Raw genomic sequence first — 25,588 nt, forward strand, 5'->3', positions numbered from 1 at the left:
GTGTGTGTGTGTGTGTGTGTGTGTGTGTGTGTGTGTGTGTGTGTGTGTGTGTGTGTGTGTGTGTGTGTGTGTGTGTGTTTGTGTGTGTGTGTATTTGTGATGTGGTGGTGTGTGTGTGTGTGTGTGTGTGTATTTGTGATGTTGTGGTGTGTGTGTGTGTATTTGTGATGTGGTGTGTGTGTGTGTATTTGTGATGTTGTGGTGTGTGTGTGTGTGTATTTGTGATATGGTGTGTGTGTGTGTATTTGTGACGTGGTGGGTGTGTGTGTGTGTATTTGTGACATGGTGGTGTGTGTGTGTGTGTGTGTGTATTTGTGATGTGATGTGTGTGTGTGTGTATTTGTGATGTTGTGGTGTTTGTGTGTGTATTTGTGATATGGTGTGTGTGTATTTGTGACGTGGTGTGTGTGTGTGTGTGTGTGTGTGTGTGTGTGTGTGTGTGTGTGTGTGTGTGTGTGTGTGTGTGTGTATTTGTGATGTGGTGTGTGTGTATTTGTGACGTGGTGTGTGTGTGTGTATTTGTTACGTGGTGGTGTGTGTGTGTGTGTATTTGTGACGTGGTGGTGTGTGTGTGTGTGTGTGTGTGTGTGTGTATTTGTGATGTGGTGGTGTGTGTGGTGTGTGTGTGTGTGTGTGTGTGTGTGTGTGTGTGTGTGTGTGTGTGTGTGTGTGTGTGTGTGTGTGTATTTGTGATGTGGTGGTGTGTGTGTGTGTGTGTGTGTATTTGTGATGTGGTGTGTGTGTTAGGAGGACCGTCTGGAGATACGTGAGAACAACCAGAAGGTGGCAGCGTTCAACCTGGCAGTGTCTGAAGCCATGAAGGAGAAGAAGGTTGCTCGCTCCTCCCACTTCCATGTGAGCCCTGGCCTTGTCCAATCAGCACACTGATCCTCAGGGGATTTAAATGTTCTAGTTCAAATGGTTCACGGCTTTTCAGTTGCAGCATTTAGCATGCATTGGTCTATGCACAGTTACTATTGCAACACTTAGCCAATGGTCTAAACGTATCAATGAATGATGTTGTGATGATATTGAACCTCCCACCACCACCCCCCTCCCCCCACAGGGTTCGTACATCTTCAGGGGCCGTCCCCTCACCCCTCCCAGGGTCCATAAGCAGCACGGCTACATGCAGGATCTGCGGGCCCAGGCGGAGTGGAGGAAGGGCCAGGTCAGCCAGACTCAGCAGGACCAGGAGCTTATTGACCTGCTACAACAAGTCCAGCTGGCACAGGAGTAGGTGATGCATCTGAGTCCCAAATGACACCCCATTCCCTATGTAGTGCACTACTTTGTTTTGACCAGGGCTCTTCAGTGCACTATAAAGGGAGTAGGGTACCGCGTCAATATGTTTGTCTAAAAGGAATGAACCCATGTAAACAGGCTTGTGGTCTCTACTCTACATACAGAATGCTGTGGTCATTGTACCTATGTCTCAGTTTCTACAGTGTGTGAATAGCTGTTGTGTGTCTCAGAATCGCCTTGCATAAGTCCCAGCAGCTCCACCTGAAACAGAAGAACACTAGCTGCTACAAGAAAGCCCTGGATACACAGGTAAGAGTCTGTCCTACCATATATTATATAGTATACCTACCAGACCCTACCTACCGGACCCTACCTACCAGACCATACCTACCGGACCATACCTACCAGACCATAACTACCGGACCCTACCAGGCTAGACCTACCAGGCCATACCTACCAGACCCTACCTACCGGACCCTACCTACCAGGCCAGACCTACCAGACCTACCAGGCCATACCTACCAGACCATACCTACCAGACCCTACCTACCAGACCATACCTAACAGACCAGACCTACCAGGCCATACCTACCAGATCATACCTACCTGATCATACTTACCATACCCTACCTACCAGGCCATACCTACCAGGCCAGACCTACCAGACCATACCTACCAGACCCCTACCTACCGGACCCTACCTACCAGACCCGACCTACCAGACCCTACCTACCAGACCCTACCTACCGGACCCTACCTACCGGACCATACCTACCGGACCCTACCTACCGGACCATACCTACCAGACCAGACCTACCAGGCCATACCTACCAGACACTACCTACCAGACCAGACCTACCAGGCCATACCTACCAGACCATACCTACCTGATCATACCTACCAGACCCTACCTACCAGACCAGACCAACCAGACCATACCTACCAGGCCATACCTACCAGACCCTACCTACCAGACCCTACCTACCAGACCAGACCTACCAAACCTACCAGGCCATACCTACCAGACCAGACCTACCATACCTACCAGACCATACCTACCAGGCCATACCTACTAGACCATACCTACCAGGCCATACCTACCAGGCCATACCTACCAGGCCATACCTACCTGATCATACCTACCAGACCATACCTACCAGGCCATACCTACCTGATCATACCTACCAGACCATACCTACCAGACCCATACCTACCAGACCATACCTACCAGACCATACCTACCAGGCCATACCTACTAGACCATACCTACCAGGCCATACCTACCAGACCAGACCAACCAGACCATACCTACCAGGCCATACCTACCAGGCCATACCTACCAGACCATACCTACTGGACCCTACCTACCAGACCATACCTACCGGACCCTACCTACCAGGCCATACCTACCAGACCATACCTACCGGACCATACCTACCAGACCAGACCTACCAGGCCCTACCTACCAGGCCATACCTACCAGACCCTACCTACCAGGCCATACCTACCAGACCATACCAACCAGACCAGACCTACCAAACCTACCAGACCCTACCTACCAGACCCTACCTACCAGACCAGACCTACCAAACCTACCAGGCCATACCTACCAGACCAGACCTACCATACCTACCAGACCCTACCTACCAGACCCTACCTACCAGACCAGACCTACCAAACCTACCAGGCCATACCTACCAGACCAGACCTACCATACCTACCAGACCATACCTACCAGGCCATACCTACTAGACCATACCTACCAGGCCATACCTACCAGGCCATACCTACCAGGCCATACCTACCTGATCATACCTACCAGACCATACCTACCAGGCCATACCTACCTGATCATACCTACCAGACCATACCTACCAGACCCTACCTACCAGACCATACCTACCAGACCATACCTACCAGGCCATACCTACTAGACCATACCTACCAGGCCATACCTACCAGGCCATACCTACCAGGCCATACCTACCAGGCCATACCTACCAGACCATACCTACCTGATCATACCTACCAGACCATACCTACCAGACCTACCAGACCTACCAGACCTACCAGACCATACCTACCAAAGACATGCCTCCCACCATGTGTTACACAAGTGCAGGTTGAAGTGGAGGGATATTTATGATGTTGATTACAAGGCTGTGGATTGAATAACTGAACTCCCAGGTGTGCTGCACAGGTTAAGGCTGAGCAAGGCAGAGGGGACCACTACAGATTGATGTTTACCTGACTTACTGTCTTGTTGTACAGGTGGAAACAGGAAAGGGCAAGCCGCAGAAAGCCAAGGGAGATAGGAGAGTGATGTTCCCGCCCATCCAGGGACAGACAGCACCAGGAGATGACTCAGAGCAGGCAGGAAACATAATATAGACAAGTCTCTATGGAGAGGAGAGGAGATGAGAGGAGAGGTTTAAGATAAAGAAGGGAAGGGATAGAGAGGGAAGGAAAGAGGAAGGAGAAATGGGGGAGGAAGAGGAGGTAAAATGCATGGTAAAGAAGGACAGTTGAGCTAGACTTGAAGTACATAAAGAAGAACAGTTGAGAAAGGAAATGCAGTAGATGAGGGAATTGAACAGTAGTCCAGCTCCTCTGTGGTGTCTATGTCTAGTCCAGGTTGAACAGTAGTCCAGCTCCTCTGTGGTGTCTATGTCTAGTCCAGGTTGAACAGTAGTCCAGCTCCTCTGTGGTGTCTATGTCTAGTCCAGGTTGAACAGTAGTCCAGCTCCTCTGTGGTGTCTATGTCTAGTCCAGGTTGAACAGTAGTCCAGCTCCTCTGTGGTGTCTATGTCTAGTCCAGGTTGAACAGTAGTCCAGCTCCTCTGTGGTGTCTATGTCTAGTCCAGGTTGAACAGTAGTCCAGCTCCTCTGTGGTGTCTATGTCTAATCCAGGTTGAACAGTAGTCCAGCTCCTCTGTGGTGTCTATGTCTAGTCCAGGTTGAACAGTAGTCCAGCTCCTCTGTGGTGTCTATGACTAGTCCAGGTTGAACAGTAGTCCAGCTCCTCTGTGGTGTCTATGTCTAGTCCAGGTTGAACAGTAGTCCAGCTCCTCTGTGGTGTCTATGTCTAGTCCAGGTTGAACAGTAGTCCAGCTCCTCTGTGGTGTCTATGTCTAGTCCAGGTTGAACAGTAGTCCAGCTCCTCTGTGGTGTCTATGTCTAGTCCAGGTTGAACAGTAGTCCAGCTCCTCTGTGGTGTCTATGTCTAATCCAGGTTGAACAGTAGTCCAGCTCCTCTGTGGTGTCTATGTCTAATCCAGGTTGAACAGTAGTCCAGCTCCTCTGTGGTGTCTATGTCTAGTCCAGGTTGAACAGTAGTCTAGCTCCTCTGTGGTGTCTATGACTAGTCCAGGTTGAACAGTAGTCCAGCTCCTCTGTGGTGTCTATGTCTAATCCAGGTTGAACAGTAGTCCAGCTCCTCTATGGTGTCTATGTCTAGTCCAGGTTGAACAGTAGTCCAGCTCCTCTGTGGTGTCTATGTCTAGTCCAGGTTGAACAGTAGTCCAGCTCCTCTGTGGTGTCTATGACTAGACCAGGTTGAACAGTAGTCCAGCTCCTCTGTGGTGTCTATGTCTAGTCCAGGTTGAACAGTAGTCCAGCTCCTCTATGGTGTCTATGTCTAGTCCAGGTTGAACAGTAGTCCAGCTCCTCTGTGGTGTCTATGTCTAGTCCAGGTTGAACAGTAGTCCAGCTCCTCTGTGGTGTCTATGTCTAGTCCAGGTTGAACAGTAGTCCAGCTCCTCTGTGGTGTCTATGACTTGTCCAGGTTGAGTAGAAAACAATCCCAGCACACTGGTGATCTTCATGCTCTGCCAATCAAATGGCTCTTCTTTAACCGAGAACAGGAAGTCATAGTTGAGAGATTCCAGTACTTATAGATACAGATGAGTTTCCAGTAGTTGTGAGCTCCTCTGTGATTGTAATCTTCACCCAGATTGAGTAGATAAGTCATTTGATGATCTTGATGCTCCACAAATCGAATGGATGTTATTTAACTAACGTATCTACCAGGTGAAGTACCAGGGCTCGGGCCTCCCAGCGCGCCTGCCCGACTCAGACGGCCCTGTGTTTGGCCAGCTGGACTGCACCCCTGCTGGGCTGTCAGAGCAGAGGCAGCGGGCGGAGAAGGTCTACCAGGAACAGCTGACCACGGCTAATAACAAGAGAAAAGAGCTGCTCCTTAACCGCAGCACCAAACAGAAGAACGAGAGAGAGATGCTCAACAGGAACAGGAAGGAGTGAGTGGGGGGGGGAGAGGTGGGGGAAAGGGAGAGAGAGGGAGTCATGGAGAGACAGGGGAGTGGGGAGGGTGAAATTCTCCACTTGAAATTCAGAAAGTGAGTGAATAAAATGAGAATGCAGAAAAAATTGGTTTGTGGAACAGTTCAAGGTTAAAGGTTAAAGGCCATTTTATATGAGATGTCTTGTCTATATGTTCTGTTTCTATATTTCTATATACCTCTCTCTCTCTCCTGGCAGACTGATAAACGACCACATCAACCGCTTTGAGAAGCTGCGTAATCTGCGGGCCTCGTTGGAGGAGACCTGGAGACGCAGCGCCGACCTGAAACGCCACCGAGACAGAGAGGAGAAGGAATTCATCAGGTAATGTACTCAAATCACAACCTGGATTGGCCCTAACCCTTCTATGTTAACAGATCTGTAAGATGGACACAATATGATGGACGCTTTCCCACTACACTGTTTATACCTATCCAGATCCTTCAGATCCCCCACGACACTGTTTATACCTATCCAGACCCTTCAGATCCACCACTACACTGTTTATACCTATCCAGACCCTTCAGATCCACAACTACACTGTTTATACCTATCCAGACCCTTCAGATCCACTACTACACTGTTTATACCTATCCAGACCCTTCAGATCCCCCACTACACTGTTTATACCTATCCAGACCCTTCAGATCCACCACTACACTGTTTATACCTATCCAGACCCTTCAGATACACTACTACACTGCTTATACCTATCCAGACCCTTCAGATCTACTACTACACTGTTTATACCTATCCAGACCCTTCAGATCCCCCACTACACTGTTTATACCTATCCAGACCATTCAGATACACCACTACACTGTTTATACCTATCCAGACCCTTCAGATACACCACTACACTGTTTATACCTATCCAGACCCTTCAGATCCACTACTACCCTGTTTATACCTATCCAGACCCTTCAGATCCACTACTACACTGTTTATACCTAGCCAGACCCTTCAGATCCACCACTACACTGTTTATACCTATCCAGACCCTTCAGATACACCACTACACTGTTTATACCTATCCAGACCCTTCAGATCCACTACTACACTGTTTATACCTATCCAAACCCTTCAGATAAACCACTACACTGTTTATACCTATCCAGACCCTTCAGATCCACCACTACACTGTTTATACCTATCCAGACCCTTCAGATCCACCACTACACTGTTTATACCTATCCAGACCCTTCAGATACACCACTACACTGTTTATACCTATCCAGACCCTTCAGATCCACCACTACACTGTTAATACCTATCCAGACCCTTCAGATACACCACTACACTGTTTATACCTATCCAGACCCTTCAGATCCACTACTACACTGTTTATACCTATCCAGACCCTTCAGATCCACCACTACACTGTTTATACCTATCCAGACCCTTCAGATCCACTACTACACTGTTTATACCTATCCAGACCCTTCAGATCCACCACTACACTGTTTATACCTATCCAGACCCTTCAGATACACCACTACACTGTTTATACCTATCCAGACCCTTCAGATCCACCACTACACTGTTTATACCTATCCAGACCCTTCAGATCCACCACTACACTGTTTATACCTATCCAGACCCTTCAGATCCCCCACTACACTGTTTATACCTATCCAGACCCTTCAGATACACCACTACACTGTTTATACCTATCCAGACCCTTCAGATACACCACTACCCTGTTTATACCTATCCAGACCCTTCAGATCCACCACTACACTGTTTATACCTATCCAGACCCTTCAGATCCACCACTACACTGTTTACACCTATCCAGACCCTTCAGATACACCACTACACTGTTTATACCTATCCAGACCCTTCAGATCCACCACTACACTGTTTATACCTATCCAGACCCTTCAGATCCACCACTACACTGTTTATACCTATCCAGACCCTTCAGATCCACTACTACACTGTTTATACCTATCCAGACCCTTCAGATCCCCCACTACACTGTTTATACCTATCCAGACCCTTCAGATCCACCACTACACTGTTTATACCTATCCAGACCCTTCAGATCCACCACTACACTGTTTACACCTATCCAGACCCTTCAGATCCACCACTACACTGTTTATACCTATCCAGACCCTTCAGATACACCACTACACTGTTAATACCTATCCAGACCCTTCAGATCCACTACTACACTGTTTACACCTATCCAGACCCTTCAGATCCACCACTACACTGTTTATACCTATCCAGACCCTTCAGATACACCACTACACTGTTTATACCTATCCAGACCCTTCAGATCCACTACTACACTGTTTATACCTATCCAGACCCTTCAGATCCACTACTACACTGTTTATACCTATCCAGACCCTTCAGATACACCACTACACTGTTTATACCTATCCAGACCCTTCAGATACACCACTACCCTGTTTATACCTATCCAGACCCTTCAGATCCACCACTACACTGTTTATACCTATCCAGACCCTTCAGATCCCCCACTACACTGTTTATACCTATCAAGACCCTTCAGATACACCACTACACTGTTTATACATATCCAGACCCTTCAGATACACCACTACCCTGTTTATACCTATCCAGACCCTTCAGATCCACCACTACACTGTTTATACCTATCCAGACCCTTCAGATCCACCACTACACTGTTTACACCTATCCAGACCCTTCAGATACACCACTACACTGTTTATACCTATCCAGACCCTTCAGATCCACCACTACACTGTTTATACCTATCCAGACCCTTCAGATCCACCACTACACTGTTTATACCTATCCAGACCCTTCAGATACACCACTACACTGTTTATACCTATCCAGACCCTTCAGATCCACTACTACACTGTTTATACCTATCCAGACCCTTCAGATCCACTACTACACTGTTTATACCTATCCAGACCCTTCAGATACACCACTACACTGTTTATACCTATCCAGACCCTTCAGATACACCACTACCCTGTTTATACCTATCCAGACCCTTCAGATCCACCACTACACTGTTTATACCTATCCAGACCCTTCAGATCCCCCACTACACTGTTTATACCTATCCAGACCCTTCAGATACACCACTACACTGTTTATACATATCCAGACCCTTCAGATACACCACTACCCTGTTTATACCTATCCAGACCCTTCAGATCCACCACTACACTGTTTATACCTATCCAGACCCTTCAGATCCACCACTACACTGTTTACACCTATCCAGACCCTTCAGATACACCACTACACTGTTTATACCTATCCAGACCCTTCAGATCCACCACTACACTGTTTATACCTATCCAGACCCTTCAGATCCACCACTACACTGTTTATACCTATCCAGACCCTTCAGATCCACTACTACACTGTTTATACCTATCCATACCCTTCAGATCCACTACTACACTGTTTATACCTATCCAGACCCTTCAGATCCCCCACGACACTATTTATACCTATCCAGACCCTTCAGATCCACCACTACACTGTTTATACCTATCCAGACCCTTCAGATCCACCACTACACTGTTTATACCTATCCAGACCCTTCAGATCCACCACTACACTGTTTATACAGACCCTTCAGACATGCTAGCATTGGGGGTTAGGGTCAAGAAGGAGAAAAAGTCGTGATTTGGGACCGGCTGATTGAGTCGATCACTATCATGATAGTTGACGTCTGCTATCTGTACCATCACATTCTGACGTTGATCTCTGATGTCTCTGACAGGTCTGGGAGCAGTCTGCTATCTGTACCATCACATTCTGACGTTGATCTCTGATGTTTCTGACAGGTCTGGGAGCAGTCTGCTGGTTGATTGACCACATTCTGACGTTGATCTCTGATGTTTCTGACAGGTCTGGGAGCAGTCTGCTGGTTGATTGACCACATTCTGAGGTTGATCTCTGATGTTTTTGACAGGTCTGGGAGCAGTCTGCTGGTTGATTGACCACATTCTGAGGTTGATCTCTGATGTCTCTGACAGGTCTGGGAGCAGTCTGCTGATTGACCACATTCTGAGGTTGATCTCTGATGTCTTTGACAGGTCTGGGAGCAGTCTGCTGGTTGATTGACCACATTCTGAGGTTGATCTCTGATGTCTCTGACAGGTCTGGGAGCAGTCTGCTGATTGACCACATTCTGACGTTGATCTCTGATGTCTCTGACAGGTCTGGGAGCAGTCTGCTGATTGATTGACCACATTCTGAGGTTGATCTCTGATGTTTCTGACAGGTCTGGGAGCAGTCTGCTGATTGACCACATTCTGAGGTTGATCTCTGATGTCTTTGACAGGTCTGGGAGCAGTCTGCTGATTGACCAGTGTGAGCAGTACCGCCGCTGTTACCAGTGCAAGAGGAAAACAGAGAACTGTGGAGAGACAAACATCTGGAAAGAGTCTCACTACATCCCTGGCTCTCGCCTCATGGTGTAGACCACTGAAACCTGGTCTCAGAGCAAACGTATCCATGCCACTCCATTTAGTATGATATGTTACTTTACATTAGATTACATTACATTGGCTTAATAACATAATTGCGGTCGTACAATATAATACAAATTGTATGACGTATCCTACGTCTTGATCGCACCAGTATCCTTTGACCTGTTTAGTATGATATATCACACTCGACTGCTTTAGCATGATATATCACACTCGACTGCTTTAGCATGATATATCACACTCAACTGCTTTAGTATGATATATCACACTCGACTGCTTTAGTATGATATATCACACTCGACTGCTTTAGCATGATATATCACACTCAACTGCTTTAGCATGATATATCACATTCAACTGCTTTAGTATGATATATCACACTCAACTGCTTTAGTATGATATATCACACTCGACTGCTTTAGTATGATATATCACACTCGACTGCTTTAGTATGATATATCACACTCGACTGCTTTAGTATGATATATCACACTCGACTGCTTTAGTATGATATATCACACTAAACTGCTTTAGTATGATATATCACATTCAACTGCTTTAGTATGATATATCACACTCGACTGCTTTAGTATGATTTATCACACTCGACTGCTTTAGTATGATATATCACACTCGACTGCTTTAGTATGATATATCACACTCAACTGCTTTAGCATGATATATCACACTCAACTGCTTTAGTATGATATATCACACTCGACTGCTTTAGTATGATATATCACACTCGACTGCTTTAGTATGATATATCACATTCAACTGCTTTAGTATGATATATCACACTCGACTGCTTTAGTATGATATATCACATTCAACTGCTTTAGTATGATATATCACACTCGACTGCTTTAGTATGATATATCACACTCAACTGCTTTAGTATGATATATCACATTCAACTGCTTTAGTATGATATATCACACTCGACTGCTTTAGTATGATTTATCACACTCGACTGCTTTAGTATGATATATCACACTCAACTGCTTTAGTATGATATATCACACTCAACTGCTTTAGTATGATATATCACACTCGACTGCTTTAGTATGATATATCACACTCAACTGCTTTAGTATGATATATCACATTCAACTGCTTTAGTATGATATAGCACACTCAACTGCTTTAGTATGATATATCACACTCGACTGCTTTAGTATGATATATCACACTCGACTGCTTTAGTATGATATGCTACATTAGGTTAGGAGTTAAGGTTAGGAGTTAGATGAAAGGGTTAGGGGAAGGGTTAGCTAGCATGCTAAGTAGTTGCAAAGTACCTAAAAAGTAGTATGTAGCTGCAAAGCGGCTAATTAGCTAAAATGCTAAAGTTGTCTGTGATTAGATTGAAATACGTAACCTTTGGCTTGCTGAACGTTTGCTCTGCCTTAAGTAACCTACTGTCATACCAACGTAACATATCATGCTCATTTGAGTGTTCCTGGATTTACATATGCTAAAAAGGAGATGTTCTATTGGAGTGGCACGGATTTTAGTAAAATCTAAAATATGTTCTGAGACCAGTCTGATGGAACGCATGATGTGTAACCGCAACAGAGCTGGGATCAATCCCATTTCAATTCCAGTCAATTCCATTTCAATTCCAGTCAATTTCGGAAAGTAAATCAAATTCCAAATTTGCCTCATTGAAAAGCATCGAAGATAATTGTAGTTGGAATTTCAGTGTACTTCCTGAATTGACTGGAATTTAAATAGAATTGACTCCAACCCTGAATAATCATCAGAAGACTACAAATCTTAGACTTAATCCTATGAATAAACACCAGTCTGTGAAGGATAATACTTGAATATGTTTGTGCTTGCAGGCTAATTGAGTGTGTCTGTTAATCATGCATTCATGAGTGTTTGTTTCTGCTCTTCTGTATTTTTTTTGTATGTTTTGTGTGTGTGTGTGTGTGTGTGTGTGTGTGTGTGTGTGTGTGTGTGTGTGTGTGTGTGTGTGTGTTTTGTCATCTTTGATTGATCGTAAAGCAGCTTAACCAATCCTGTCGGTCAACAAAATGACCCATTGGCTGTGGACTCATCTCTTACCTAGTTACCATTCTCTCCAGTGCACAAACTGGCCAACTAGTCTGTGATGACGTATAACAAACACTAGGGGGCGTGATAGAGCAGAAGGTCTCGAGGAGGGAGAGAAGGATGACTGTCTGTTAATCAGAGATAGTAGAAGATAGATGGAGGGATGGAGGGATGGAGTACAGTCAAGGAGGAGAGGTGCAGAAGGGAGAGAGGATGGATGAAAGACTGCAGGGAGTGAATGAGGGGGAGAAGTGCATGTGTCGGCTTCATTACACAAAGTATGAGTTGCATCCCAAATGGCACCCTATTCCCGACATAGTGCACTACGCTCTATTGGGCTCTGGTCAAAAGTAGTGCACTATGAAGGGAATAGGGTGCCATTTGGGATGGATGTTCTGCTGAAGTTCAAGAAGAGGTTATTTTAGCTTGTTAGTTAGTGGAATCTCTGTATCAGTCTCTTCTTTCCCAGTCCTCTCACACTGCCAGTTATCTGTACACACACAGTTGTAAGAAAAAGTATGTGAACCCTTTGGAATTATCTGGATTTCTACATAAATTGGTCATAAAATTAGATCTGATCTTCATCTAAGTCACAACAACAGACAACATAGTGTGCTTAAACTAATAACACACAAATTATTGTATTTTTCTTGTCTATATTGAATACATAATTTAAACATTCACAGTGTAGGTTGGAAAAAGTATGTGAACCCCTAGGCTAATGACTTCTCCAAAAGATAATTGGAGTCAGGAGTCAGCTAACCTGGAGTCCAATCAATGAGACGAGATTGGAGATGTTGGTTAGAGCTGCCCTGTCCTATAAAAACACTCACAAAATGTGAGATTGCTATTCACAAGAAGCATTGCCTGATGTGAACCATGCCTCGAACAAAATAGATCTCAGAAGACCTAATTGTTGACTTGCATAAAGCTGGAAAGGGTTACAAAAGTATCTCCAAAAGCCTTGATGTTCATCAGTCCACGGTAAGACAAATAGTCTATAAATGGAGAAAGTTCAGCACTGTTCCTACTCTCCCTAGGATTGGCCGTCCTGCAAAGATGACTGCAAGAGCACAGAGCAGAATGCTCAATGAGGTTAAGAAGAATCCTAGAGTGTCAGCTAAAGACTTACAGAAATCTCTGGAACATGCTAACATCTCTGTTGACGAGTCTACGATAGGTAAAACACTAAACAAGAATGGTGTTCATGGGAGGACACCACGGAAGAAGCCACTGCTGTCCAAAAAAAAGATTTCTGCACGTCTGAAGTTTGCAAAAGAGCATCTGGATGTTCCACAGTGCTTCTGGAAAAATATTCTGTGGACAGATGAAACTACAGTTGAGTTGTTTGGATGGAACACACAACACTATGTGTGGAGAAAAAAAGGCACAGCACACCAACATCAAAACCTCATCCCAACTGTAAAGTATGGTGGAGGGAGCATCATGGTTTGGGGCTGCTTTGCTGTCTCAGGGCCTGGACAGCTTGCTATCATCGATGGAAAAATGAATTCCCAAGTTTATCAAGACATTTTGCAGGAGAATGTAAGGCTATCTGTCCAACAATTGAAGCTCAACAGAAGTTGGGTGATGCAACAGGACAACGACCCAAAACACAGAAGTAAATCAACAACAGAATGGCTTCAACAGAAGAAAATACGCCTTCTGGAGTGGCCCAGTCAGAGTCCTGACCTCAACCCGATTGAGATTCTGTGGCATGACCTCAAGAGAGCGGTTCACACCAGACATTCCAAGAATATTGCTGAACTGAAACAGTTTTGTAAAGAGGAATGGTCCAAAATTCCTCCTGACCGTTGTGCAGGTCTGATCCGCAACTACAGAAAACGTTTGGTTGAGGTTATTGCTGCCGAAGGAGGGTCAACCAGTTAATAAATCCAAGGGTTCACATACTTTTTCCACCCGGAATGTGAATGTTTACACGGTGTGTTCAATAAAGACATGAAATCGTATAATTGTTTGTGTTTTATTAGTTTAAGCAGACTGTTTGTCTATTGTTGTGACCTAGATGAAGATCAGATCAAATTTTATGACCAATTTATGCAGAAGTACAGGTAATTCCAAAGGGTTCACTGACTTTTTCTTGCCTCTGTACTAGGAGTTGTGTGGAACCTATAGTATGTGAATGAAAAAAATCAACAGAAATGATGTGTGCGCTTGTAGTCTGTATAGTTGATTGATTGCGTACACGTGTTTGCTCCCTGCCTCCTCCCCTAGAATTATTAGAACAAGATGGACATCCTCCCTGAAACATGTGTCTCTGGTCCCAGACCTATGACTCTCACCACAACTATAGCTAGCTACACTGAGACATACGATATACTTTATTAGTCCATACGGGATGGAAATGTGTGTTCTGCTTTTCTCCCCAACAGCTCCGATACACACTGACACATATATAAACACATTAGGTTGGGCAGCCTGGACCAGAGGGATTCCGCACAGCCGCGCCCTATCTACAGATGTAGGATCTTCATTTGATCACTATTTTGTTGCTGAGAATTTTCCTGCATTGCAGGAACTTCTAGTGTATTTGAGTGTTAAGTCTTAAAGTTTGTAATTTCCACTTTGACATTTCAGACTTGATTCGCCCTAATGAAACATGTATTAACCCTTACAAAAACACCCATGAATTATCATCTATATAATAATTCACATTTCCTGTTGCTGCAGGATTATTTTTCTGCTGTAGCAAACTGGCTCAAATGAAGATCCTACATCTGTATAAGACATGGGGATAACCACCTTCTCCCCCCTCTGAAATCACTGATCTCTTCTCTTGTGTGCTCTGAGACCAATAAACCCAATCATTACTCATATGATCCAGTCCTGTCTTAGACCCATGGACCTGTTACCATGACTGCACTGTAACAGCCCTCTGAAACCCTGTTGAAGACAGCCCTCTGAAACCCTGTTGAATGCAGCCCTCTGAAACCCTGTTGAATGCAGCCCTCTGAAACCCTGTTGAATGCAGCCCTCTGAAACCCTGTTGAATGTAGCCCTCTGAAACCCTGTTGAATGTAGCCCTCTGAAACCCTGTTGAATGTAGCCCTCTGAAACCCTGTTGAATGTAGCCCTCTGAAACCCTGTTGAATGCAGCCCTCTGAAACCCTGTTGAATGCAGCCCTCTGAAACCCTGTTGAATGTAGCCCTCTGAAACCCTGTTGAATGCAGCCCTCTGAAACCCTGTTGAATGCAGCCCTCTGAAACCCTGTTGAATGCAGCCATCTGAAACCCTGTTGAATGCAGCCCTCTGAAACCCTGTTGAATGTAGCCCTCTGAAACCCTGTTGAATGCAGCCATCTAAAACCCTGTTGAAAGCAGCCATCTGAAACCCTGTTGAATGCAGCCATCTAAAACCCTGTTGAATGCAGCCATCTAAAACCCTGTTGAATGCAGCCATCTAAAACCCTGTTGAATGCAGCCATCTAAAACCCTGTTGAATGCAGCCATCTAAAACCCTGTTGAAGGCAGCCATCTAAAACCCTGTTGAATGCAGCCATCTAAAACCCTGTTGAATGCAGCCATCTAAAACCCTGTTGAATGTAGCCCTCTGAAACCCTGTCGAATGCAGCCCTCTGAAACCTTGTTGAAAGCAGCCCTCTGAAACCTTGTTGAAAGCAGCCCTTCAATTATTGACAATTATTCACAAGTCAGGGAAAGTCTGGCAGTAGGGTTCTCTCTCTATCTCTCTCTAGCATTGCATCAGGTCACTACCCTCAGAAAGTAAGGGAGTATGAAGGCCAGAGAGGAGGAGCAGGGAGAATATGGGTGATAGAGAAGGAGGTTATGAGGGCGAGACAGGAGGGATATAAGATGGGGGGGGCGGGAGGGAGTTACAAGAGAGAGAGAAAGAAAGAGAGAGAGGTGTGTCCAGTTCCAGTTTCCCAGGGCAGCAGATCAAATCGATATCCCAGCTTTACTGGCAGTACAGACTTTGTTTGGCTGTAAGTTTATTAGTGACTCCAGATGTTTCACCACAACGAAAGCAGAACACACAATTCACTACACACATGCCATACAACACCCACCATCAGCCCACCATCATCCTTCTACCCCTGTCCTATCCTGCCCTGGACATGACCAAGGATAACGGAAGTGGTTTGGTGAACCCACTCTCGCATGATGAGTAACCTTGTCTGAGACCTAAAGACCTGAGATAATTCCTAGGCTTTAGCTCAGTGGGTCGAGATAGTCTTGTGGCATGCTGATGAACCGGGTTCGATACCAGGTCAGTTACTCAAGCAGCAATGGTCAGAGGCATCCCTCTAACCCACTTGACTAGAGCTGAGCATGACGTGACACAGACACAATAAGATACAATGTAAAAAATATGGCAGACTGTAAACAATATGGCAGAGTGTAAAAAATATGACAGACTGTAAACAATATGGCAGACTGTAAACAATATGGCAGACAGTAAACAGTATGGCAGACTGTAAACAATATGGCAGACTGTAATCAATATGGCAGACAGTAAACAATATGGCAGACTGTAAACAATATGGCAAACTGTAATCAATATGACAAACTGTAAACAATATGGCAGACTGTAAACAATATGGCAGACTGTAATCAATATGGCAGACAGTAAACAATATGGCAGACTGTAAACAATATGGCAAACTGTAATCAATATGACAAACTGTAAACAATATGGCAGACTGTAAACAATATGGCAGACTGTAAACAATATGGCAGACAGTAAACAGTATGGCAAACTGTAAACAATATGGCAGACAGTAAACAGTATGGCAGACTGTAAACAATATGGCAGACTGTAATCAATATGACAAACTGTAAACAATATGGCAGACTGTAAACAATATGGCAAACTGTAATCAATATGACAAACTGTAAACAATATGGCAGACTGTAAACAATATGGCAAACTGTAATCAATATGACAAACTGTAAACAATATGGCAGACTGTAAACAATATGGCAGACTGTAAACAATATGGCAGACAGTAAACAGTATGGCAAACTGTAAACAATATGGCAGACAGTAAACAGTATGGCAGACTGTAAACAATATGGCAGACTGTAATCAATATGACAAACTGTAAACAATATGGCAGACTGTAAACAATATGGCAAACTGTAATCAATATGACAAACTGTAAACAATATGGCAGACTGTAAACAATATGGCAAACTGTAATCAATATGACAAACTGTAAACAATATGGCAGACTGTAAACAATATGGCAGACAGTAAACAGTATGGCAAACTGTAAACAATATGGCAGACTGTAATCAATATGACAAACTGTAAACAATATGGCAGACTGTAAACAATATGGCAAACTGTAATCAATATGACAAACTGTAAACAATATGGCAGACTGTAAACAATATGGCAAACTGTAAACAATATGGCAGACTGTAAACAATATGGCAGACAGTAAACAGTATGGCAGACTGTAAACAATATGATGTAATGTAAACAATATGACAGACTAAACAATATGGCAGACAGTAAACAATATGACAGACTGTAAAGACAATGACAGACTGTAAGTATATGATAGACTGTAAACTATATGGCAGACTGTAAGAATATGACAGACTGTCAACAATATGACAGACTAAACAATATGACAGACTGTAAGAATATGGCAGACAGTAAACAATATGACAGACTGTAAAGATAATGACAGACTGTAAGAATATGATAGACTGTAAACTATATGGCAGACTGTAAGAATATGACAGACTGTCAACAATATGACAGACTAAACTATATGGCAGACTGTAAGAATATGACAGACTGTATACTGCACTAAGTGTAACAGCAAATCACTCTGAACTATGCAAACACCAATCACTGACGCACTTCTCTAAACTTTAAAAGAATAACAACAAACTATTGTCTCAACTTTATAAAGCTCTACTTTGGCATCTTTCCCAACAACAACCTCTTGTCTCAGTTTATAAAAGGCTGCTTGTCTCAGCTTAAGTTCTCAAAGCTTATAAAAGCTCCACTCTGACATATTTCTCCTCGCTTGACCTTTACAGTAGAACGCTGGGAAGAAGCCCTTATAGGGATCATTGTGACATCAGTAGACAAACAACTGTCATTCAATCAGAGGATACCATGATGGAAGCTTAGGCTCAAAATGTATTACAGTAATGAACACACTGTGTTCCATTCCATTCCCATCGAAGTGGATTCCAAATTCCAAGTTCCAAGTTCTGAAGAAATGGCCTGATATGAAACAGAACCAACAGTGTATCAAGCCAACACGTTATCTTCCCAATCATAATACAGTATCATCTGTGTTCTATTAGTGTTGTGAACACAGTTCTGAGAACAGCTGTTACAGATCCATGAGCTGTCAGGTCCCTGTAGTATCACTCAGAGATGTGTGTGCGTCAGATCCCTGTAGTATCACTCAGAGATGTGTGTGTGTGTGTCAGGTCCCTGTAGTATCAATCAGAGATGTGTGTGTGTGTCAGGTCCCTGTAGTATCACTCAGAGATGTGTGTGTGTGTGTCAGGTCCCTGTAGTATCACTCAGAGATGTGTGTGTGTGTGTCAGGTCCCTGTAGTATCACTCAGAGATGTGTGTGTGTGTGTCAGGTCCCTGTAGTATCACTCAGAGATGTGTGTGTGTGTGTCAGGTCCCTGTAGTATCAATCAGAGATGTGTGTGTGTGTCAGGTCCCTGTAGTATCACTCAGAGATGTGTGTGTGTGTCAGGTCCCTGTAGTATCACAGATCTGAGATCCTAGTGCCAGGGACCGGAGTCGGGGTCCAAAAGGAACCGCTCCCTGTTCCCAGAGTTCCCTAACGGTGTGCCTCAACACTCCCCCTGGTTACTACAGTGTCAGAATCTGCGTTCCAAATGACACCCTATTCCCTATATAGTGCACTACTTTAGACCACGGGCACAGGGCTGTGGTAAAAAAAAGTAGTGCACTATATAGGGAAAAGGATGCCATTTGGGATGTAGTGTCAGTTACAGAAACACACACATCCAGTTCCACATGGAAATAGACTTCCTGAGATCCTGACGGTGGGATATACAGAACACCCTGACGGATACACACTTCCAAACAGACAACACCTTTCCTGCCTGTGGCCCCCGCTCCAGTCCACAACCTACCTAAACACACACACACACACACACACACACACACACACACACACACACACACACACACACACACACACACACACACACACACACACACACACACACACACACACGTGCATGCACATAGCTCAACTTTATAAAGCTCTACTTTGGCATCTTTACTTTGGCATCTTTCCCAACAACAACCTCCTACAGCTACCGTACCGTGGTTCTACATTATGTGCTGCCTTGGACTGGCTGAAATGTCTTTCTCAGCCAAATCTATGCTCCAAATATACTAATCTGGACCAGTCCATGCCAATACTCCTCCATCCATCCAGCCATCCAACTATACCTCCTTCATCCTCACTTTTCTGTCCCCTGTGAGGGGTGATCTTGGCCTCCTTTCCTCTCCTCCTCCTCCCTGTCCCCTTCCTCCGTCCAGCATATCAGGGAGTTCCTGCTAATGGGCTTTACTTCCCACGTCTTAATTAAAAACAGACAGCTGAACCCAGGGGAGATCACATCAGATCATTTAAACAGACAGGACTACAGCTGAACCCAGGGGAGATCGCATCAGATCATTTAAACAGACAGGACTACAGCTGAACACAGGGGAGATCACATCAGATCATTTAAACAGACAGGACTACAGCTGAACCCAGGGGAGATCACATCAGATCATTTAAACAGACAGGACTACAGCTGAACCCAGGGGAGATCACATCAGATCATTTAAACAGACAGGACTACAGCTGAACCCAGGGGAGATCGCATCAGATCATTTAAACAGACAGGACTACAGCTGAACACAGGGGAGATCGCATCAGATCATTTAAACAGACAGGACTACAGCTGAACCCAGGGGAGATCGCATCAGATCATTTAAACAGACAGGACTACAGCTGAACCCAGGGGTGATCGCATCAGATCATTTAAACAGACAGGACTACAGCTGAACACAGGGGAGATCACATCAGATCATTTAAACAGACAGGACTACAGCTGAACCCAGGGGAGATCACATCAGATCATTTAAACAGACAGGACTACAGCTGAACACAGGGGAGATCACATCAGATCATTTAAACAGACAGGACAACAGCTGAACCCAGGGGAGATCACATCAGATCATTTAAACAGACAGGACTACAGCTGAACCCAGGGGAGATCACATCAGATCATTTAAACAGACAGGACTACAGCTGAACCCAGGGGAGATCACATCAGATCATTTAAACAGACAGGACTACAGCTGAACCCAGGGGAGATCACATCAGATCATTTAAACAGACAGGACTACAGCTGAACCCAGGGGAGATCACATCAGATCATTTAAACAGACAGAACTACAGCTGAACCCAGGGGTGATCACATCAGATCATTTAAACACACAGGACTACAGCTGAACCCAGGGGAGATCACATCAGATCATTTAAACAGACAGGACTACAGCTGAACCCAGGGGAGATCGCATCAGATCATTTAAACAGACAGAACTACAGCTGAACCCAGGGGAGATCACATCAGATCATTTAAACAGACAGGACAACAGCTGAACCCAGGGGAGATCACATCAGATCATTTAAACAGACAGAACTACAGCTGAACCCGGGGGAGATCACATCAGATCATTTAAACAGACAGGACTACAGCTGAACCCAGGGGTGATCACATCAGATCATTTAAACACACAGGACTACAGCTGAACCCAGGGGAGATCACATCAGATCGTTGGCAGAGAAGAGTTGTGTGTTCATGTTATCTTCCATCCCCTTGCAGCGCCAGTGCTCTTGTCAGTGATTGAGCTGCATCTCTGTATGTTCATGTTGCTGCTGAACCATTTCATTTCTCACATTCCTGTCCACAACAGGTCCTGTGGGCGTGGCCCTGTGCACAGGCAGCAGTGTGTCTCCTAGACAACAAGGTGCTGGTTCTGGCACAAACAACTGAGTGTCCAACATTACACATCTAATGTAAACACTCACTGATCTGAATATCAGAAATGTGTTCCTTAAAAACTGTTGTGTGTGTCTTTAGTCCAGTTATTGAAGGGCACCGATGACTACCTATGAAAATAAAGACCACATAAAGAGGCCATAAACAAGTGAGTGAGACATAAGGGATGATTAAAGAGAGTAGCAACGTCTGGGTCTCCTGATGATGAGGATGGTGATGCATATCATGCCTGTTTATGGACAAACTATGCTGGAAGTCTAGCTGTGCCAGAGAGAGCTCTGAGACTGAGCACACAGATAAACACACACACACACACACACACACACACACACACACACACACACACACACACACACACACACACACACACACACACACACACACACACACCTCATGAGTCATGATGATGTTCAGCTAGGTTAAAACACAGACCTGTTCCCATGTCAACACCTCCTGATCAGTGGGTGGATATTCCTGTCCATTCCCCCCAGCCCTGCTCCAGCTCTGCTACATATTCCTGTCCAATCCCCCGTAGCCCTGCTCCAGCCCTGCTACATATTCCTGTCCAATCCCCCCAGCCCTGCTCCAGCTCTGCTACATATTCCTGTCCATTCCCCCCAGCCCTGCTCCATCCCTGCTACATATTCCTGTCCAATCCCCCCAGCCCTGCTCCAGCCCTGCTACATATTCCTGTCCAATCCCCCCCAGCCCTGCTCCAGCCTGCTACATATTCCTGTCCAATCCCCCCAGCCCTGCTCCAGCCCTGCTACATATTCCTGTCCAATCCCCCCCAGCCCTGCTCCAGCCCTGCTACATATTCCTGTCCAATCCCCCCAGCCCTGCTCCAGCCCTGCTCCATCTTCCTGTCCAATCCCCGTAGCCCTGCTCCAGCCCTGCTACATATCCCTATCCAATCCCCCCAGCCCTGCTCCAGCTCTGCTACATATTCCTGTCCATTCCCCCAGCCCTGCTCCAGCTCTGCTACATATTCCTGTCCAATCCCCCCAGCTCTGCTACATATTCCTGTCCAATCCCCCCAGCCCTGCTCCAGCCTGCTACATATTCCTGTCCAATCCCCCCAGCCCTGCTCCAGCCTGCTACATATTCCTGTCCAACCCCCCCAGCCCTCCTCCAGCCCTGTGTAACGCCCTGGCCATAGAGAGGGGTTTTTTGTTCTTTATTTTGGTTAGGCCAGGGTGTTACATTGGGTGGGCGTTCTATGTTCCTTTTTCTATGTTTTTGTATTTCTTTGTTTTGGGCCGAGTAGGGTTCCTAATCAGAGGCAGCTGTCTATCGTTGTCTCTGATTAGGAATCATACTTAGGCAGCCTGTTTTCCTTTGGGGTTTTGTGGGTAGTTGTTTCTGTCGTGTGGTTTGCACCGACAGAACTGTTGGCGTTCGTTTGTGTCTTATGTTCAAGTGTTTTGTATTATTAAAATTAAATATGAACACTCACCACGCTGCATCTTGGTCCCCTCTTCCAGACGATCGTTACACCCTGCTACATATTCCTGTCCAATCCCCCCAGCCCTGCTACATATTCCTGTCCAATCCCCCCCAGCCCTGCTCCAGCTCTGCTACATATTCCTGTCCAATCCCCCCAGCCCTGCTCCAGCCCTGCTCCATCTTCCTGTCCAATCCCCCCAGCCCTGCTCCAGCCTGCTACATATTCCTGTCCAATCCCCCCAGCCCTGCTACATATCCCTGTCCAATCCCCCCAGCCCTGCTCCAGCTCTGCTACATATTCCTGTCCAATCCCCCCAGCCCTGCTACATATTCCTGTCCAATCCCCCCAGCCCTGCTCCAGCCTGCTACATATTCCTGTCCAATCCCCCCAGCCCTGCTCCAGCCTGCTACATATTCCTGTCCAATCCCCCCAGCTCTGCTCCAGCCTGCTACATATTCCTGTCCAATCCCCCCAGCCCTGCTCCAGCTCTGCTACATATTCCTGTCCAATCCCCCCAGCCCTGCTCCAGCCCTGCTCCATCTTCCTGTCCAATCCCCCCAGCCCTGCTCCAGCCTGCTACATATTCCTGTCCATTCCCCCCAGCCCTGCTCCAGCCCTGCTCCATATTCCTGTCCAATCCCCCCAGCCCTGCTCCAGCCCTGCTACATATTCCTGTCCAATCCCCCCCAGCCCTGCTCCAGCTCTGCTACATATTCCTGTCCAATCCCCCCCAGCCCTGCTCCAGCTCTGCTACATATTCCTGACCAATCCCCCAGCCCTGCTCCAGCCCTGCTCCATATTCCTGTCCAATCCCCCCCAGCCCTGCTACATATTCCTGTCCAATCCCCCCAGCCCTGCTACATATTCCTGTCCAATCCCCCCAGCCCTGCTCCAGCTCTGCTACATATTCCTGTCCAATCCCCCCAGCCCTGCTCCAGCTCTGCTACATATTTCTGTCCAATCCCCCCAGCCCTGCTCCAGCCCTGCTCCATATCCCTGTCCAATCCCCCCAGCCCTGCTCCATATCCCTGTCCAATCCCCCCAGCCCTGCTCCAGCCCTGCTCCATATTCCTGTCCAATCCCCCCAGCCCTGCTCCAGCTCTGCTACATATTCCTGTCCAATCCCCCCAGCCCTGCTCCAGCCCTGCTACATATTCCTGTCCAATCCCCCCAGCCCTGCTCCAGCCCTGCTACATATTCCTGTCCAATCCCCCCAGCCCTGCTCCAGCCCTGCTCCATATCCCTGTCCAATCCCCCAGCCCTGCTCCAGCCTGCTTTCCTGTCCAATCCCCCAGCCCTGCTCCAGCCCTGCTCCATATCCCTGTCCAATCCCCCCAGCCCTGCTACATATTCCTGTCCAATCCCCCCAGCCCTGATCCAGCCCTGCTACATATTCCTGTCCAATCCCCCCAGCCCTGCTACATATTCCTGTCCAATACCTCCAGCCCTGCTCCAGCTCTGCTACATATTCCTGTCCAATCCCCTCCAGCCCTGCTACATATTCCTGTCCAATCCCCCCAGCCCTCCTCCAGCTCTGCTACATATCCCTGTCCAATCCCCCCAGCCCTGATCCAGCCCTGCTACATATTCCTGACTCAGTTTGAACCAACATCATGATGTGGTTATAATGGAGGGGTGTTGACTGACTCAGTTTGAACCAACATCATGATGTGGTTATAATGGAGGGGTGTTGACTGACTCAGTTTGAACCAACATCATGATGTGGTTATAATGGAGGGGTGTTGACTGACTCAGTTTGAACCAACATCATGATGTGGTTATAATGGAGGGGTGTTGACTGACTCAGTTTGAACCAACATCATGATGTGGTTATAATGGAGGGGTGTTGACTGACTCAGTTTGAACCAACATCATGATGTGGTTATAATGGAGGGGTGTTGACTGACTCAGTTTGAACCAACATCATGATGTGGTTATAATGGAGGGGTGTTGACTGACTCAGTTTGAACCAACATCATGATGTGGTTATAATGGAGGGGTGTTGACTGACTCAGTTTGAACCAACATCATGATGTGGTTATAATGGAGGGGTGTTGACTGACTCAGTTTGAACCAACATCATGATGTGGTTATAATGGAGGGGTGTTGACTGACTCAGTTTGAACCAACATCATGATGTGGTTATAATGGAGGGGTGTTGACTGACTCAGTTTGAACCAACATCATGATGTGGTTATAATGGAGGGGTGTTGACTGACTCAGTTTGAACCAACATCATGATGTGGTTATAATGGAGGGGTGTTGACTGACTCAGTTTGAACCAACATCATGATGTGGTTATAATGGAGGGGTGTTGACTGACTCAGTTTGAACCAACATCATGATGTGGTTATAATGGAGGGGTGTTGACTGACTCAGTTTGAACCAACATCATGATGTGGTTATAATGGAGGGGTGTTGACTGACTCAGTTTGAACCAACATCATGATGTGGTTATAATGGAGGGGTGTTGACTGACTCAGTTTGAACCAACATCATGATGTTGGAAGAACGAGAGGAGGGAAGAACGAGAGGAGGGATGAACGAAAGGAGGGATGAACGAGAGGAGGGATGAACGAGAGGAGGGAAGAACGAGAGGAGGGAAGAACGAGTGGAGGGATGAACAAGAGGAGGGATGAACGAGTGGAGGGAAGAACGAGAGGAGGGGAGAACGAGAGGAGGGGAGAACGAGAGGAGGGGAGAACGAGAGGAGGGATGAACGAGAGGAGGGAAGAAGGAGAGGAGGGATGAACGAGAGGAGGGGAGAACGAGAGGAGGGGTGAACGAGAGGAGGGATGAACGAGAGGAGGGATGAACGAGAGGAGGGATGAACGAGAGGAGGGATGAACGAGAGGAGGGAAGAACGAGAGGAGGGAAGAACGAGTGGAGGGATGAACGAGAGGATGGATGAACGAGTGGAGGGATGAACGAGTGGAGGGATGAACGAGAGGAGGGATGAACGAGTGGAGGGATGAACGAGAGGAGGGATGAACGAGAGGAGGGATGAACGAGAGGAGGGATG

The 25,588-nt window shown here is 46.1% G+C and overlaps 1 protein-coding gene across 2 annotated transcripts in view; it reads left to right on the forward strand.

Annotated features, from left to right (window-relative positions):
• The window catches only part of LOC106591572 (coiled-coil domain-containing protein 81), a 37,217-nt gene extending 26,411 nt beyond the window's left edge, over positions 1 to 10,806 (forward strand). Inside the window, exons 9-15 of one of the 2 annotated variants that reach the window (XM_045698282.1) lie at positions 748 to 855; positions 1,067 to 1,236; positions 1,476 to 1,554; positions 3,517 to 3,618; positions 5,275 to 5,501; positions 5,743 to 5,868; positions 9,854 to 10,806. In XM_045698282.1, the coding sequence (XP_045554238.1) occupies positions 748 to 855; positions 1,067 to 1,236; positions 1,476 to 1,554; positions 3,517 to 3,618; positions 5,275 to 5,501; positions 5,743 to 5,868; positions 9,854 to 9,992 (951 nt within the window). In that variant the 3' untranslated portion in view covers positions 9,993 to 10,806. The remainder of the gene's footprint in view (positions 1 to 747; positions 856 to 1,066; positions 1,237 to 1,475; positions 1,555 to 3,516; positions 3,619 to 5,274; positions 5,502 to 5,742; positions 5,869 to 9,853) is intronic. The other variant, XM_045698283.1, reaches the window with a different exon arrangement.
• The last annotated feature ends 14,782 nt before the right edge of the window (positions 10,807 to 25,588 follow it).

The sequence above is a fragment of the Salmo salar genome, chromosome ssa16 (assembly GCF_905237065.1).
Source record: "Salmo salar chromosome ssa16, Ssal_v3.1, whole genome shotgun sequence".
NCBI classification, from domain to species: domain Eukaryota; kingdom Metazoa; phylum Chordata; class Actinopteri; order Salmoniformes; family Salmonidae; genus Salmo; species Salmo salar.